The sequence below is a fragment of the Onthophagus taurus genome, chromosome 10 (genome assembly GCF_036711975.1).
Source record: "Onthophagus taurus isolate NC chromosome 10, IU_Otau_3.0, whole genome shotgun sequence".
In the NCBI taxonomy this organism is placed as follows: domain Eukaryota; kingdom Metazoa; phylum Arthropoda; class Insecta; order Coleoptera; family Scarabaeidae; genus Onthophagus; species Onthophagus taurus.
This window is the reverse complement of record NC_091975.1, coordinates 14255102-14273419: the sequence shown is the minus strand read 5'-3', so window position 1 is coordinate 14273419 and position 18318 is coordinate 14255102. Positions and strand designations below refer to the sequence as shown.

The following is an 18318-nucleotide window of genomic DNA, read 5'->3' as shown; positions in this document are numbered from 1 at the left end:
TCTCCCCCCATCCGAAATAAAATACTTCTCCACTTCAATCGGTGGTCGTAAATCTCCATAACTGTCAAAGTAGTTAACATTTACACCATCCTTGTTGTAAGCTGTCCAGTGAGTACCGGGACCCGTACGATTATCAAGATTTATTATCCCACTCTCTCGTTTTCGGATTTTCTTCGGTAAATTGTTTCTCATGTACACCCCACGAAAGTTTAACAGATCAAGCGCTCGTGCATATCGCCTTAACTCTACATCCGTTAAAGAATGTTGGGGTATTTTTATTAGTTTTTTGCTACAGTTTTATAACCACAACCCTTTTTATATGGATTAATAAACATTCCTGTACCAATTTTGTTCGCCCTCTTGGTGCGTTTTAGTCGCTTTGATTTTCGTGATACCGTTTTCATGACTAGTCCGCAACCTTGCTTATATGGTTTAATATACAAACCGCTGCCGATCGCTTTTGGTTCCATAGCCCGATTGTGACGTTCGGCTTCTTGTAACTGCTCCCTTGCTATTTTTGCTTCGTTTACGGTTTTTGCAATAGCTGCTGCACCTCAGCCTAAAGAACCGAGAGCACCCAAAGCTGCAAGTATTAAGGGTAAAAAACCTCCCGTCTTGGGAATCTTGATTATTTTTCCGCGCGGTTTAAGTATTCTACCTTGATAAGGTTTCAACAGATTGTAACCCACTTGTACATCTCCCTTTGTATTCGTACTGTTGGTCTGTGCAATCGCTCGCCGCACTAAGTTCATTGCCTGCGTAAACGACAACTTACCGCCACGTTTCAACTTCTGACGAGTTGTCCCTCTACGTCTTAGGGCACGAATTTGCATTCCCATACCCATTATTGTTTTTCCTTTCATTATCGTTGACACTAACGCCGACGATAGTCGCTCTCCTAAGCTTGCGTCTTTACTTCTCAACCGCTCTTTCACTGTCTTACAACTCTTTATCGGCTATGTGTCGCTCAGCTAAATTCGATGTCGCTGCGTAGGCAATATCATGCTTTTTACAGGCGTCGTCTAATTTATTCACTCCCTGATCTCCACGAACTAATCTCTTTACCAATTTGGTTCCCGGACCGCAATAATTATAACCTGGCAAATGTAGTTCTATCGGAAGCTTATTGATTAATGTATTCACAATACCTCGACCAGACCGTTTGCTTGATCGATGCATACTGTTTCACTGTCCTAACATTCATACCATTATATTTAATAGCTTTCGCACATTATTCGGTGAATATTGGATGGTTAATAATACACTCACATTTGAAAAAAAATATTTATTTATTTTAAGTCATTACATATTTAAATCTTTCATGAAAAATCTTATTTCTAAATTCACTGCTTAAGTACAGGTGTAACATATCATTTACATAACTTATTCTATTCTTAAATCTAAGACGATCTAAATACATTTCCTCCCAATTACACTTTCGTGATTGTCTATACGCATAAGTCCATGCATACATTCTATGCATCTCATTTTTACTCTCATCAATCCGCACCTTACCCATGTCTTTATTGATTGTGAAATAATTTAAACAAATCTACATCCAACAAGATTTTATCGAAATTGTACATCACTTCCTTACTTATACATATTTGTTCAGAACACGATTCATTGAGCATCGTTAACATATTACGTTTCACATCTCCATCCATTGCAGCTAACGCGAGTTATAGGTGCCCTCCAAGAGTAAATGCTAAATAAGCATTTCCAAAAAATATATAATCCCGAGCGTAATTACGAAACAGAGACTAAGCTATCATCGCGACGTCGCCGCACTTCGTAAAATTCGAAACTTAGATTTAATATAAACAAGTTAATTTACAATTATAAAATAAATAGCAAACTTAAACTTTTGTAACTTAGTTTTTAATAAAATAAACTTTTAAAAAAAACAAAATTCTGATCTTAGAATTTTAACTGGCGCAGTCAGTAGGATTAACTACAACGTGTTCGCGAGTAAAAATCTTCGTGAATTCGCGGACAGTTTCAACGGTTTGTGTAGTGTTCGAAACATATTGTGAACAATCGTACAACCCTTATTGGATTACAACAAATTGGTTCAGCAGTACATCGGTTATGATTTCCCTACAGCATATAATCTGCATGTGAGTAAATCTTATTGATTGTTTCCCTTGCCCCTTGTACTTTTGTTCCTTGTATGAGTGACCTCAGTGAACTCATAAACGCAATAAGTGATATATCATTGGCTGACAAAATGCCTTATACACCAAAAGATATCACCAACGTTTATCAAGACACCATACCAGTATACGATGGAGACGTAACCACTCTCAACGCCATCATATCAGCTTGCGAACTTCTGGTAGACACTTTTTATAATCCTATCGGAGAAAGAAGCCCGCAAGTTGCCTCTCTATTATTACGTATATTTCAAGGAAAATTAAGAGGAAAGGCACTTCAAGCTATCAGCAGCAACGAAGAAGTTACCCGATGGACAGATTTAAAAAACATCCTCCTCAGCAACTTTGGCGATCAGAGAAGCGAACAATGCTTATTCGGAGACTTAGCAGCCTTGAAACCACACCGAGGTGAAGCTCCGTACGTCTACGGAAAAAGAGTAAAAGAAACAATGCAGCTTTTGTTAACTCAAGTCAAATTGCGAGATGATGATGCAAATAGTCGTGCATTAAAGATGACTAATTATAAAAGTACGGCACTTCAAATATTCTTACAAGGTTTGTTCGAGATCGACACAAACATGGGAATTATGGTACAAGTAAAACAACCCGGAGACCTAGAAACCGCAATGAATCATGTCGTTGAGGTAGAAAACTTCAATTACAGAGCGGGAAGACCAAATCATATACATAAAACGGAGGCGAAACATCAAGCACACTCTCCGCACAAACCAATATCGTCTCCTAGACCGATATTCGTACCACACTATCCACCAGTTCAATCTTTTACTCAACCGTTTCAGAGCTCTAGAATGATGTTACCACAATCTGCTCCGCGACCATTCTTTAATCCACCCAGAGTAAACCCAACTGGAAATTCGTTCGGAAACTGGAATGCGGCGGGAAGGTCACAACAACAATTCGGAAGGCCACAACAACAATTCGGAAGGCCACAACAACAGTTCGGAAGGCCACAACAATTTAACAATACTTTCGGTAATAGAGCACAAGCGTTACCAAAACCGACACCAATGGATGTGGATACTTCTGCAATGAAGAGACCAGCAGAATCCAGCATTCTAAACGTGCATAAAAGGCCTAATAAGTTATACTATCAAGAAACTTATCCAGAGGAACAGATCGGCGATGAATCGGCAGACATAAGTTACGAAGGTTATTATTACAATCAACCTGACTACTACGAAGAAGCCGATTTGACTAACGAAAATAATGAAAATAACGAACAAACAAATGATAACGATGATGAAGTAAATTTTCATGCAATAGGCCTCTTCTATCGAGACCCATAACGAAAAATAAGCCCGAAACTATCGAATTAAACAACATTAGCAGTACTCTTCCATATATACAATTTAGCGGACTTAAATTTTTGATCGACACAGGTTCCACTAAAACGTTAATAAATTCGTTAATATATAAAAACTTCAAAGATTTTGCGATAAAAATGCCTTTTAAAGTAAAGACAGCGCATGGAACATCATGTCACAATGACGCTATCTATGTAGAAATTCCAGACATATTTAAAGCGCCAATCAAACACGTTTTCTATAAATTCGATTTTAGTAAGAACTTCGATGGTCTTATAGGAATAGATTTATTACAAAAATTAAACGCAGTTTTAGATATTCGAAGAAGAAAATTAATTACTGAAAATACCCAAATTCCAGTAGTAGATAAAAGCCGATTCTAGAACCTCCTCTCAGAACCTCAGGTCAAGGTCAAGGCCAAGGTCACGTTGAGTGACCATGACCTTGACCTTGCCCTGAGGTTCTGGGAGGAGGTTTCAGAATCGGCTATTGCAAAGGGGGTCGTTGACCAGTAACCTAGACCTAAACAATGACCTTTACTTTGAGCTCACCTCAGGTCAAGATCACGTTTAGTGACCATGACCTTGATCAGTAACCTTGACCTGAACAATGACCTTTACTTTGACCTCAACGGAGACCTTGAAGTCAACCTTAATTGTGACCATGACATTGACCTTGTACGTGACCTGAAATGAAGGTTACACGACATGAGTTCATTGAAAACCCCACTTCGGAGGAGGTATGCTTTAAATAGCAGATAGAAAATCGTGTTCAACAGTATTGAAGTAAGAGTGTTGTGAACATGTTGACCTGCGACGTGTGTTACAAAGAGTTTACTAGACCAGATAATCTTGTGAGACATCAACGCACAGCATGTATTGGGAAACGTCGAAAGGTGGAAGAGGATCAACAAGGAGATGTTATAGTGTGTGAAATATGTGATGAACACGTAACCAGACAATGTTATTCCTCACATCTGCGTAGCAACAAACATAAACAGAAAGCCTTCGTAATAATAGATGATGGTGTAGAAAAAATAGATTCGATATTTGGAGATAAAATATGTAGTTTTAGAGTGAGCGATCATGAACGGAAGTACGTAGACATGAAGGAATTCAGTAACCGAATTAGAGAAAAAGTTATCAGTTTGATACAGTCCGTGAGGAATGTAAATGGTAGTTTAAAAGTGAATACGGAAATTTTTGGATTGTATTTCATAAATACGAAGGAAGAAGTGGAAATCAAATCATTCAACACAAAAAATAAAATTATAACAGTAGCCGTAGACTTATACCAAACATACGAGGACTTTATGGACGAGATTATGGTGAAAATGTCGGAATTCCAAGAACGGGTCTCAGGTAAGAGTATAAGAATAGAAAAGTAGTAAAATGCGAAACTAAAGGTGTTAATACTGCAGGTTGGACCTTGTTGGAAATATTATATCTTGAAGTGAACTGTAACAAGTTTAATCCTACAAGAGCATCGAGCTACATCGACTTACCGACATCCATAAAAGGGAAGAGAGCGGTAATAAACGTGCAAAATAACGATAATAAGTGCTTTGCTTGGGCACTGATGTCCGCACTGTACCAACCCACAGGTTTACCGCAAAGAATATCATCATACCCAGATTATAGGGAAACAGAATTAAAGTTTGACTGCGTAACATTCCCAGTACCCATCAGAGACATACCAAAATTTGAGGAAGAAAATAACATTTCAATTAACGTCTATGGTATAAATTCTTGGTATAATGGAGAGAAAATGGTAGATGATATTGTAACTGTATGTATATGTAAACAGAAACGGGAGCGTCATGTAAACTTATTAGTAGTCAGCGACAATTTCGGGAATAACCACTATTGTTGGATAAAAAACTTATCTCGACTGATAAATACACAATCATCGACTCATGAACATCAAAGATATATTTGTGAGGGTTGTTTGCAATACTTTTCAACTGAAGACAAGTTGGTACGACATCAGATGGATGACTGTAAAAAAGTGAAAGCAACAGTACCAAGCGAACAAATAAAAGTGAATAAGTTCGGACATCTAGAAAAGGAAAATGTTTGACAATTTGAAGGATTTGAAAAAAAAATGAAAGTTCCGTTTGTGGTGTACGCCGATTTCGAGGCGATTCTGAAACCCTTAACGCCCGAAGAAGGAAAAGTTTACGATGATAATAAACCATATACGGCCAGATGTTTTGAACACGAACCATACGCGTTTGCGTACTACATTAAGTGTGCTTACGATGATAACTTATCGAAATTCCAAATATACCGAGGGCGAAACGCTGCTCTGGAATTTATTATAAGATTGGAGAAGGATGTAATAGAGATCTATAAACAACATTTGAGGCAAACAAAGGATATGATACCGCTAAGCTGTCTGGACCAATTTGTACATGAACTGAGTTCCGTATGTCACATTTGTGATAAACCAATAAACAAAGAAGAGAAAGTGTGTGATCACGATCACTTGACAGGATTGTATAGGGGTCCTGCGCATTCCGTCTGCAATATAAATTATAAATTACCGATGTTTATCCCTGTGTTTTTCCACAACCTGTCGAATTACGATGCCCAAATGTTTGTGAAAAGTATTGCCCTAAACAAGGAGGAAGTAGAGGTGATAGCACAAAACAAAGAAAAATATATTTCTTTTTCCAAAAAAATAGTTGTCGGAGAAACAACCGATAACAAGGGAAAGAAACGCAAAGTGTTTATGAAAATAAGATTCGTCGACTCTTTTAGATTCATGGCGAGTTCTTTGGAAAAGTTGGTTTCATATTTTGATGATAAGGATTGTGTGGAAGTGAAAAAAAAATTCAAAGACTCTGAAGAATTTAGATTGATGCGCCAGAAAGGTGTATTTCCATATTCGTTCGTAGATTCGTTTGAAAAGTTGGAGTATAGTAAATTGCCTGATCATACACAGTTTTACGACATATTGAGTTCAAGTAATATTTCAAAGGAACAATACTCTAGAGCACAGACTGTATGGAATAAATTTAAGTGTACAACGTTGGGAGAATACAGTGACCTGTATTTGACGTCAGATGTGTTAATGTTGACTGACGTCTTTGAAAATTTCAGGACAATATCTTTGGAGAATTACAATCTGGATCCTTGCTGTTTCGTAGCTCAAGTTGGTTAGGTTCTTTTTAAACACTCCCTTTCGTTTCTTTGACTTTATTAATCGTTAACAAAATAAAGATACACTTCTAAAAACACTGCTCAGCTCTACGCTTATTATATATGTCTGCTATATGAACAACACACACACGGAATGTATCTCATGCACGCGTCGCCCAGCGGCACGGTGGGTTGCCTAAACGCTCGGCGCTTCCTTCTCCCCAACATACTCCCCCGCCTTGGAATGTTCCATTTCAACACTCTGTTTAGGAAGTGGGCAGACATCAGTTGCTGCTCTGACGTAGGTTTTTCCTTGCACCAGAACGGTCACTACTCTTCTTCGCTTGTCGCTGCCGGGATGAAATTTGAGGATTCGTCCCAGTGGCCAATGTTGAGATGGTGAATTTACTTGCCTTACCAACACGATGTCACCCACATCCAATTGTGCGGTATCCTTGGCCCATTTCCCTCTTTGTTGCAAAGTGGTGAGATAGTCTCGCTGAAACTGCTTCCAAAACAGTTGCTGAAGACGTTTTAATTTTTCATAACTTCGTAATCGGTTTGGCAGTTCGTCTGATATATCCACCTCAGGAATCGCGTTAATTGGGCGACCGATCAAGAAATGACCAGGAGTTAAAGGTTGGAAATCGTTGGGATCGGTTGAAAGCGGATATAAAGGTCTGGAGTTTAGGATACCTTCTATTTGACACAATAATGTCGTAAATTCTTCGATCGTTAATGTAGCTCCGGATGTTACTCTTTTAAAATGCCGTTTAAATGATTTTACCGCTGCTTCATGCAAGCCACCAAAATGTGGAGCACGTGGAGGCATAAATTTCCAAGTTATAGAATGCATAGTCAAGATGCCATTTATTAAATCATCCCGAAAGAATGTTGTAATGGCTCTGTAAGCTAATTTCAATTCTTTATCAGCAGCCACAAACGTTCTGGCGTTATCTGAATAAAGCTGCTGTGGGAGACCGCGCCTCGCGACGAATCGTTTTAAGGAATTTAAGAATGTCTTACAGGTCAAATCCGAAAGGAGTTCCAAGTGAACAGCCTTTGTTGAGAAGCAAACGAAAACACAAACATACATTTTCAGCATTCGTCTGCCGCGGTATTTAGTTTCTTTAACCTCAAAAGGACCAGCGAAATCCAGTGAAGTGCATTGAAAAGGTAAGGTTATCGCTGTTCTAGTTTCAGGTAAGTTTGCCATTTTTAATTGAACATGTTTCGGCGAGTATTTATAACATACAATGCAACTTTGTAGGACACGTCTAACGGTATTCCTCCCAGATATTGGCCAAAAGGACTGTCTAATAGCAGCCAAAGTGGTTGACGCTCCTGCATGAAAATGCCTATTGTGCTCTTGCCAGACAATTAATCTCGTTAATGGGCAGTCTTTTGGTAAAAGTATTGGATGCTTAAAATCATACGGTATGTCAGCATTTTTTAATCTACCACCAACGCGTAACATGTTATTGGAATCAAGAAAAGGTGACAATGACCTTAATTTACTCGACGTGGACAATCCACCCTTTGTGTTCAGTTCATTTATATCGGAGCTAAACTCACGCTGTGCCAACAATATAATTTTTATAAATGCTTTATTTATTTCATCAGAATCTAGGGGTCCAAATTTTCTAACATTACATGGCTGTGATGCGTTTTGTTTAAATCTCATTACGTATGCCATCACTCTTTTTAATTTGTTGAGTGATGAAAACTTAGTCAACAAATCATCTGTTCGTTCACAAGTAAGTGTAACTGCTTGCCTCCTTTCTTCTTTAGTTTCGGTTGTATCAACATCATAATCTACCTTCCAGGTTTCAGGAGAATCATACAGGAATTTTGGACCACTCCACCATATAGATTCATTTAATTTGGTTATGTCATTAATGCGTGTTGGAATATCGGCAGGATTTTCTCTTCCTACGACATGGTACCAATCAGTAATCTTGCTGAGGGCTTGTATCTTGGCCACTCTATTGGCAACAAATACCTTCCACCTTGTCGGATTTCCGTTAAGCCAGTTTAGTACTATTGTCGAATCAGTGAAATAAAATAGTTTGGAAATGTTATAGTCTAGATCATTTTTTATACGGTTTACCAATTTGACTAATAGTAATGCACCGCATAATTCCAAACGTGGGATTGAAATTTTTTTCAATGGTGCTACTCTCGTTTTAGAACAGAGTAGAGAAATCTTTATGCTACCATCATCCGTAACGCATCTCACATAAACGGCCGCTGCATATGCTTTCTCGCTGCTATCGCAAAATGCACAAAGTTGAACATCCACAGGCTTGTTCACAAGTACTCGTCGAGGAATGGAAATTTCCGAGACGGAAAGCAATTGCTCCTTTAAACGGTTCCAAGCCTCAACAATAAACTGCGGTAAATCGTCATCCCAGTCCAACCTCATTATCCACAGTTGCTGTACAAATACCTTTGTTTGAGTCGTAATAGGTGTTACCAATCCCAAAGGATCAAATATTTTGGAAACACTTGCTAGAATAGTTCTCTTTGTCACTCTTTCAGTTGGTTTGATACTTGCGTTAATAATAAATCGTAGAGTGTCATCTGATGAAGACCAAATAACACCTAAAGTTTTGTTATCTGTCTCGTCTTTAATTAAATGTTTATCATTAGCATTTGTACTTGTACATTTCTTTAAGATCTCCATACAATTGCTCCCCCATTTTCTTAAATTGAACCCTCCACTGGTTAGTATTTTGGATATTTCTTCTTGAAGCTCTAAACCGTCTTCTAATGTGTCACAACCTGTGATAAGATCATCCACGTACATATCCTTTATTATTGCTCTTGCTGCCAAAGAATGCTTATTCAAGTCTGAGTTAGCCAAGTCTGTCAAACACCTAGTAGTTAAGAATGTTGCTGGTGCAGTTCCGTAAGTAACAGTACATAATTTGTATACTCCAATTTTGTCCGTAGGTTCGTTTCTCCAAAGGATGCGCTGAAAATCGCAATGATTCTCACAAATTCGTACCTGGCGAAACATTTTCTCGATGTCAGCAATCAAAGCTATTTTGTGTTTTCTAAATCGTAACAATATCGAAAACAACTCGCTCTGTATTGTGGGTCCTACCAATAACGTTTCGTTTAATGATAATTTACCTGGAGTTTTTGAAGAGGCGTCGTATACAACTCTAAGTTTAGTTGTGGAGCTGGATGTTTTAAAAACCGGGTGATGGGGAATGTAATACGAATTTTCTCCTTTAAGCTCCTCCAAATTGTCACTATTTAAATTAGTAATTCTACTCATATGCCCCAACCTTTCATATTCTCCCATAAACCGTTTGTATTCTTCCTTCAGAATAGCATTGCGACCCAATCTTTTCTCCAAGCCTTGGAATCTATTTAAGGTTTCTGCTAGGTTGTTTCCCAACTGTTCCATCTTTTCGTTAAAGGGCAATCGCACCGTATAACGTCCATTATCATCTCTTGTGGTAGATTCAACAAATTTTTGTTCGCATTGCTCCTCTTCTAAAGACAGCACTCGTTCAGAAGGACATTCATCTAAACTCCAAAATCGTTGCAACTGATTATGCAAGTCTACCGGGTTACTTACACTTAAATGGCAAGTGTTCATTGTTTCGCGGTCTAGGTGTAATCGGCCAGTTATCAACCACCCAAACCTGGTTTCTCTTAATACAGGACTGTTCCTTCCCAGAGTTATCTTGCCATTAAGAAGCAGCTCATAGAAAATCTCAGCACCAATCAGCAAATCGATATCACCTGGTGTATGCCAATTTCGATCAGCTAATTTCACACCCTTAGGAATTTTTAGATCTTGTTCATTTAGCTTTATGGTAGGAATTTTTTCAGTGATACGATTCAATATCAAAAACTGTAGGTTCACTTGATAACTAGTGTATTTTGCTTGTATGGTCAAGTTTGTTTGTTTGGATACCTGAGAGGTAACTCCATTCACACTGGCTATTGTTATTGGGTCTATGGTTGTCTCAGTGACGTTCAGTTTTCTCGTGAATGCCTTCGTAACATAATTGGTATCGCTTCCGTTGTCAATAAGTGCACGTGCTTCAACCAATTCATTTCCGTTTTTATGTAGACCGTGGCAGTCGATAAAATGACATAAGTTCCTCTGTTAACAGCATGAGAGGTAACGGCTGTCCTTGGGGCTTCACTGTTCTCATTTTCCAAATGGAGTAAGGTGTGATGTCGCTTACTACATTTGAAGCAATTTCGCTTCGATTTGCATTGCTGTACAGTATGATTTAAGTTTAAACAATTTGTACACAGTTTTAAATCCTTTGCTAATCGTATTCTATCAATAATAGCCCTCTTAAGGAAAATTTCGCATTGAAAAATGCTATGGGAGGCCTTGCATTGAACGCAACTAATTTTCGTAGCTGTGACGTTTGTTATCGCACGTTGTTTGTAGGGTTTGGAATAGTCCTTGTCTAAAGTTTTATTCGACTGAGCAATAGTTTCCAAAATTTGGCATCGATTTTTGATAAAATCCGTAAATTCGTTTAAATTGGGAATATCCTGTGATACTGATTGTTCCCATAAACGACGCGTGTTATTATCGAGTTTTTTCGTTAATAAATAGACCATTGGAACATCCCAATGTTCTACCGGTAATTTTAAAGCTTTTAGCGCTCGAAAATGCTTCAAAAAACCGTCTAAGAATTGTCTCAATGACTTCGGTGCATCTTTTATTACGTTTTCCAACTCGAAAATTCCGCGAACGTGGCTGTTAACAATGATTTTCTTGTTTTCGAATCTTTCGTTTAATAACTCTAAAGCGACAGGATAATTTTCACTTGAAACTTCTAATGATTGTATTACTTCTGCTGCGGCATCTTTCAAAGATGATACAAGATAAATAAATTTTTGCACTTCAGAGAGCTTATTGTTCTCGTGAACCAATGCGTTGAAGGAATCTTTAAATTTGTACCAATCTTCATAGTTACCGTTAAATTCAGGTAAATTTATTGTTGGCAAACGTACGTTATTTGTATCTAAATTACTGGCAAAGTTGTTGTTAAATGTTGACGTGCTCGTATTAGCTGATAATTGTATCGTTTTTTGTAATATTTCTTTAGCTTTGCTGACGTTTTTGTAGTACGCATGCTCAAACTCGACCCGCTCGCGTTCGTTATTAGGTTCATCGACCTTTAATTCCTCGATTTGATCTTGTATTATTTCGTATTCGGAAAGTACCTTTAGGTGGTTTTCCAAACGTATTTCTAACTCCGTAGCACGTGTTTCGTCCGTGCTAGCTATGAAGTTAGCAAATCGTGTTAAGGATGCTTTTAACACAGCACGTTTTCTAACTAGTTGATCCGCCATTACAATGATAACAGTAACATTAATCGTCGAATGAAGGTTTTTATTTTTTATTTAGGATTAGGAAAGTTTAGGAAGATCGGTACTTACTGTGCCGCCCCCGTGGTTCTAGACAGTTGTCGCCTTTTGTTGTCTTCTCTCCGTTCTCGAACGCCTCGCGTTCCGTGTCGTTTGCTGAAGGTAATCTTCAACAATCCTGCTCGAAGGACCAATGTTTCGTAGCTCAAGTTGGTTAGGTTCTTTTTAAACACTCCCTTTCGTTTCTTTGACTTTATTAATCGTTAACAAAATAAAGATACACTTCTAAAAACACTGCTCAGCTCTACGCTTATTATATATGTCTGCTATATGAACAACACACACACGGAATGTATCTCATGCACGCGTCGCCCAGCGGCACGGTGGGTTGCCTAAACGCTCGGCGCTTCCTTCTCCCCAACACTTGCCATTATTATACTGCGCCCGGGTTTGGGTGGGATGCTCTGTTAAAAATGACAGGTGTAAAATTAGAATTGTTATCAGACATTGACATGTTACACTTTTTTAAGAAAGGAATTAGAGGCGGTCTCTGTATGTGTGTAAAACGATCTGCAATAGCAAACAACAAGTTCCTTGACAATTTTAACCCGGAAAAACCATCATCATATATTCTATACTTGGACGCTACCAATTTGTATGGGTATGCAATGAGTTGTAAATTACCAACAGGCGGTTTTCGATGGTTGTCGAACCAAGAAATAGCAGATATAGATGTGGAGTGTTTAGATGATGAACACCTTGGTTATGTGTTTGAAGTGGATTTGGAGTATCCCGAAAGGTTACACAACCAGCATGATGATCTACCGTTTTGTCCCGAAAACATAATCGCTCCCGGATCGAAGCATCCTAAGTTGATTGCGAACTTACAAAATAAATCGAAATACATAATTCACTATGTAAACCTACGTGAATGTGTGAAAAAAGGTCTTAAGCTAACCAAAATACACCGTGCATTGCAATTTCAACAATCGCCGTGGATGAAACCATATATCGATTTTAACTCTGAGAAACGAATGAATGCTACGAATGAATTTGGGAAAAATCATTATAAACAAATGAATAATATCGTGTATGGGAAAACGATGGAAAATGTTGAAAATAGAGTCGATATACGATTAGTGTCACATTGGGAGAATCGTTACAGGAGACCCGGTGCAGAAGCTCTTATCGCAAAGCCGACTTTCAAGTCATCGCAAATTTTCTGCCATAATTTGGCAGCCATTGAAATGCAGAAGGTGGAGGTCAAATATAACAAACCTCTGTATGTAGGGTTTAGCGTACTGGAATTGTCGAAAGCGGTCATTTATAACTTTTTTTATAATTTTTTAAAAGAGAAATATGGTGAAAACGTATTATTGTTATATACAGATACGGATTCGTTAATTCTCGAAATATTTACTGAGAATGTATACCAGGATATCAAAGAAAATATAGAGATGTTCGATACCTCTAATTACAAGTTAAACAACAGACATAATATTCCTCCAGGGCCGCCGATAGTTGGAAAAATGAAAGATGAGTACCCAAATACGATATTAACATCGTTTTATGGTACAGGAGCTAAAGCTTATTGTATTAACACTTTGGAAGGAGTTGTCAAGCGTGCCAAGGGTGTGAAAAAGTATGTTATCGATAAAAACTTAAGTGTTTCAGAATATAAACGGATTATCGAAGATGGAGGTTCTGTGCGAAAAAAGATGTATGTCTTTCGCTCCTCCTATCACACGATGTATACAGAACTAAAGAATAAAGTGGCGCTCTCTGCACATGACGATAAACGTTACGTGATGGAGGATGGATGTCATACTTTAGCTTGGGGAAACTATCTTATTGAAGATCTACGCAGGGAAGATCTTTTGGACAACTTATTGGAGTTGTTAAACGTAAACATGTATGGCTAGTTAAATTGCGATCAGTTAATTTGTAAAAAAAAAAAAAAAATACTTGCTTGTATCACAAAACTTGTATATAAAGTAGAAAGTAGGTTGTTAAAAAGGTTACTTGAAATAAAATCAACGAAATTAAAAAAAGTTTTTTATTTTCTTAGTGTAAAAATTATAATACATCTTTTTTTGCAATCCAAGAATTATGAGAGCTATCCATTGCCAACCATTTCACTCGTACCTTATTTCCTTTTCGACGAAGAACTTTTTCAATTAAAAATACATCCGGGTGTTTCACACGTTGTAATTCTTCGTCGTAAAATGCTCCAAGAATGGGTTCTCCTCTACCATCTTTAATAAGGTAAGTCCTGGGATTAGTATTTTGAACTGTCGCTATGGTGAAAATTTCATTGGACCAAGTTGGTTGGTAACCTTTAGCAAAAGCGTGTCTGTACTTGCTAATTCGCACGTGTTCCCCCACATTAAATTTACGGTGGTTGGGGTCGACAACTTTAATGGAATTGTATACAGTATTTAACAGAGCAGATTCATTTCGTCGATTAACAGCTGAAGGTTTCATGTGAATGGTGTCTAACCAGCGATAATTTCCTTGCATACTAAATTCTTTCCACATTTTATTTTTTAGGGTTCTATTAAACCGTTCGATAATCGAGCTTTTTAAAGTGGAATAGGTGCTGTAATGATTAATGTTAAGTTGTTCCATTAATTTTTGAAAATCGCTATTGTAAAACTCTTTCCCATTATCGGTTTGTAAGTTGCTCGGAGTAATATTCTTTTTACTATGCAAAATGTCCTTCATAGCTTGAGTAACCTCTTTCCCAGTTTTGGTTTTGAGTGGTAAGGCCCATGCGTATTTTGAAAAAGCGTTGATAACAGTCAGTATATACTTGTAACCTTTATTGACCGACGCATATGGGATCATTTCAACCAAATCAGCTTGATAAAGATCCAATAGTCCGTGAAGCAGAACGCGGCGTCGCCGATAATGTCGTCTCGCAGGTGCATGTAGTTCGTTAACGAGATCTCGCTTAACACTAACCATTACCCTACAACCCCTTCAATCAACAACTCTATAAGAAAAGGTAGTCCTCCTATCGGTGCATTATTTTTACACTTAATGGTATCTCCGCGTTTGAGTTGGACTCCCTGGAGCGACTTAATAACGATATCGTTAACAAGTAACTGAACATGAGCGGACTTTACAACATCTTTTATCATACCTTCGTAGAAAGAATTGATGTAATCCGTAATTCCACTTTTGTTTGTGATTTTATAAAGTTTTGTTTTTGGATCAACATCTCCATCACCACGTAAAGTTAAAATAAATGTTGATGAAGGTTGTAGAACTTCGGATCTTGCTATGTGGTTCTGTATAATATGGTGGTGAACATGCTTACCAAATTTATCGATAGATGTAGAACCATGTTCACCAAAACGGTTTAAAGGCATATTGGCTTCTGAAGCGTCACAGAAACAGAAAAAGTTTATATACCCTTAACGAATGACTTGCGCTTCCCGTAATTCCTCTATGAGGGATATAATTTCGTTATGATGAGCAGTATGACCTGCTGCTTCGGAAGCAAGTAGTAAACGCAACCGATCAACTAATTCGTTCACGTCGTCCCAGTATTCGTACTCTTTAATTGCAGCAGGTACTAACAACTTATTTAAGTGACCTGATCCAGTTTTAGGTTTTGGCCAATATCGAGCCCAGTACACATTTGGTCTTTGACCCAAGGAAATTGGTTTGATTATGTTCACAAACTTTTCATTTTCATCATCAGTTATGATACTTTTTGAAGCGTCATAATCTCTTTTATGTACATTCGAACGATGTAAGATATCTTTGTAATTTCTCGCATCTGGTAAAGTAAATTTACCCGGTTTATTTTTGAATAACAACTCGTATAACCCCGGTGTTCCTGTATACGTAAATTCACCCACCAAAATGTTTTTCCCGTCAAACGTTATTGGTTGATTTGCGATATACAATCCATCGGTAAGTGCACGAACACCGTAAGTTTGATCGAACTCGTTATTTACATCTACTGTTAAACCCGTAACATAGGTACGTGGTAAGGGGTCCAGCTGTCCTAAAGCTTCTCGAATAACTGTCTGTTCCATCATTCCCTCCATATTCTCTTTCATGCGCGCCAACTGCTCCCTAGCGTCCCGCTCGTAGACATCTAAAGATGTGTCTGACTCACGAACAGAAACCTCAGGTGTAGTATCTCGACCCTCGAACACCTCTTCGTCGCTGAGAAATTGCGGACTCCGTGCGAGTTCCGGTGAAACATCCATGCTAGCTCCCGGTTTAATGGGTGTTGACGTAACTCTACGTTTAGGTTTCACTCTAGGAGTTTCCAGTTTAAGTCCTTTAGAAAGTTTCTGCAAGTCAGCCAGTAAGGCTGAGATATCTGGTGACTGCTCCTTTTTCGGGGTAAATAAATCACGTTTTATCCCGAATTTATTGTCGAGCGCTAATAAATTGACAGTTTGTAATTTTTTGGAAATATCTGTCAGAGGTTCTTTCAGTGGAGCGAGTTGAGCTTCGGCAATGGACTGCTTCTGTTTTATATCTCCTTTCAAAGTGCGTATTTTATGTTTAACATCTTCTCGCGCAGCTATTAACTGTTGTGCAACATTACGATTCATAGTTCAACGTGATAGTGTAATGATCGCACAGAGACTGAGCATGCAGTCGTAAAGTCAATGGTTTTACAGTATAATGTACTCATCGAAACTTTTCCGATAGCGTCCGTTATTTTTATCGCAATCTAAATCAATAACTAATATACCGTGCGGTGTATCCCAACAAGTTCGACAAATTCTGACAAAATCATCCCACGTAATGTCCCCTAGCAAATGATCGTTGTAAATATGTTTCAAGTTAGTGAGATCTTGTTTAAATAAAACTAAAAGGTTGCAATTGTCACGTAAAAGCTGCTTGGAAATGGCGCTATAACTTTGAGCGAGTAAAAAAGTATCAACGTTTCTATGACGACCGTATGAAAAATATTCCTTGATAATCTGTTGCTCTGTAGGAGCAATATCATCAAAAATAATAATTGAATATTCTTTCACCTTTGACGGTGGTAGAAATCGTCCGACATCTGAGTATTCATAATAGCCGCAAGAGCGGATAGGTTTAAGTAATTGTCGTAGAAATTCGTATTTGATTTGGTAGAGTGAATTAGAGCACAAATATACATTCAAAAAGCGCAACCCGTTGAGAGCTGTCAATAAAGTTAACATTACGTTTGTTTTTCCGGCACCCGAAGAACCAATTATCAAACCATGTTTACATTCCCCACCAAATAATTCGCTATGTCGTTTAAATTTATTTGCAGCGAAGTCGTTATGAAGATTACAGATTGGTAGTGTTAAAGGTTGGCTAACAAACTTAACGTCTTCAACCATGCTGACGGGTGATACTTGAACGGGAGATTAACAAGAAATGAAGTCGTAGTAGAAAACAATGTTTATTTTATCATAAAATGTAGCATACAAAAAATTTCAGCAGAAGTAGTAGATAAAAGCCGATTCTAGAACCTCCTCTCAGAACCTCAGGTCAAGGTCAAGGCCAAGGTCACGTTGAGTGACCATGACCTTGACCTTGCCCTGAGGTTCTGGGAGGAGGTTCCAGAATCGGCTATTGCAAAGGGGGTCGTTGACCAGTAACCTAGACCTAAACAATGACCTTTACTTTGAGCTCACCTCAGGTCAAGATCACGTTTAGTGACCATGACCTTGATCAGTAACCTTGACCTGAACAATGACCTTTACTTTGACCTCAACGGAGACCTTGAAGTCAACCTTAATTGTGACCATGACATTGACCTTGTACGTGACCTGAAATGAAGGTTACACGACATGAGTTCATTGAAAACCCCACTTCGGAGGAGGTATGCTTTAAATAGCAGATAGAAAATCGTGTTCAACAGTATTGAAGTAAGAGTGTTGTGAACATAAAGAAATTGAGGAACTTGTAGCTCCTATTTTAAGCAGTTTACATCGCTTAAATATAATGGCATCGAGAAATCCAATTAAAGTCATCGATATGCAAGGGTTTACTTTATCTTCGGGATTTCGAGTTAAAGAATTGGCTATCGGTGATGGTGAGTCGATTTCCCATTTCATATTTCAACCTGATATAAGTTATGAAAGACTCAATAAGCGAGAATGTCGACAAGTGCGTTGGGAGGAGAATAACTTACACCATTTGCATTACGAGAATGGATATGTGCCCTATAATCAACTGAAAGACATTCTGGAACAGCATACATGCGGAGTGGAGGTGGTGTTTGTAAAGGGATCTCAAAAAGAAAAGGTATTGAGAGACCTATTATCATCGGTAAAGCCAGTGATTATTAATTTACAAGATAATATGTATTGCCCTTTGCTTTCGTTGAGT

General features: G+C 38.1%; 2 protein-coding genes across 2 annotated transcripts; both read right to left on the bottom strand.

Annotated features, from left to right (window-relative positions):
- Positions 1-6820: 6820 nt before the first annotated feature.
- On the bottom strand, positions 6821-10237 carry LOC139431529 (uncharacterized). The gene has a single exon (XM_071199408.1). It carries the CDS (start codon positions 10235-10237, stop codon positions 6821-6823), a length of 3417 nt encoding a protein of 1138 aa, XP_071055509.1.
- A 383-nt stretch (positions 10238-10620) lies between these two features.
- LOC139431528 (uncharacterized) lies at positions 10621-11964 on the bottom strand. Its single transcript, XM_071199407.1, has one exon. It carries the CDS (start codon positions 11962-11964, stop codon positions 10621-10623), a length of 1344 nt encoding a protein of 447 aa, XP_071055508.1.
- Between the last annotated feature and the right edge of the window lie 6354 nt (positions 11965-18318).

Coding starts and splice junctions, on each gene's coding strand:
- LOC139431529 (XM_071199408.1), bottom strand. CDS start 10,237: ATGAACACTTGCCATTTAAGTGTAAGTAACCCGGTAGACTTGCATAAT.
- LOC139431528 (XM_071199407.1), bottom strand. CDS start 11,964: ATGGCGGATCAACTAGTTAGAAAACGTGCTGTGTTAAAAGCATCCTTA.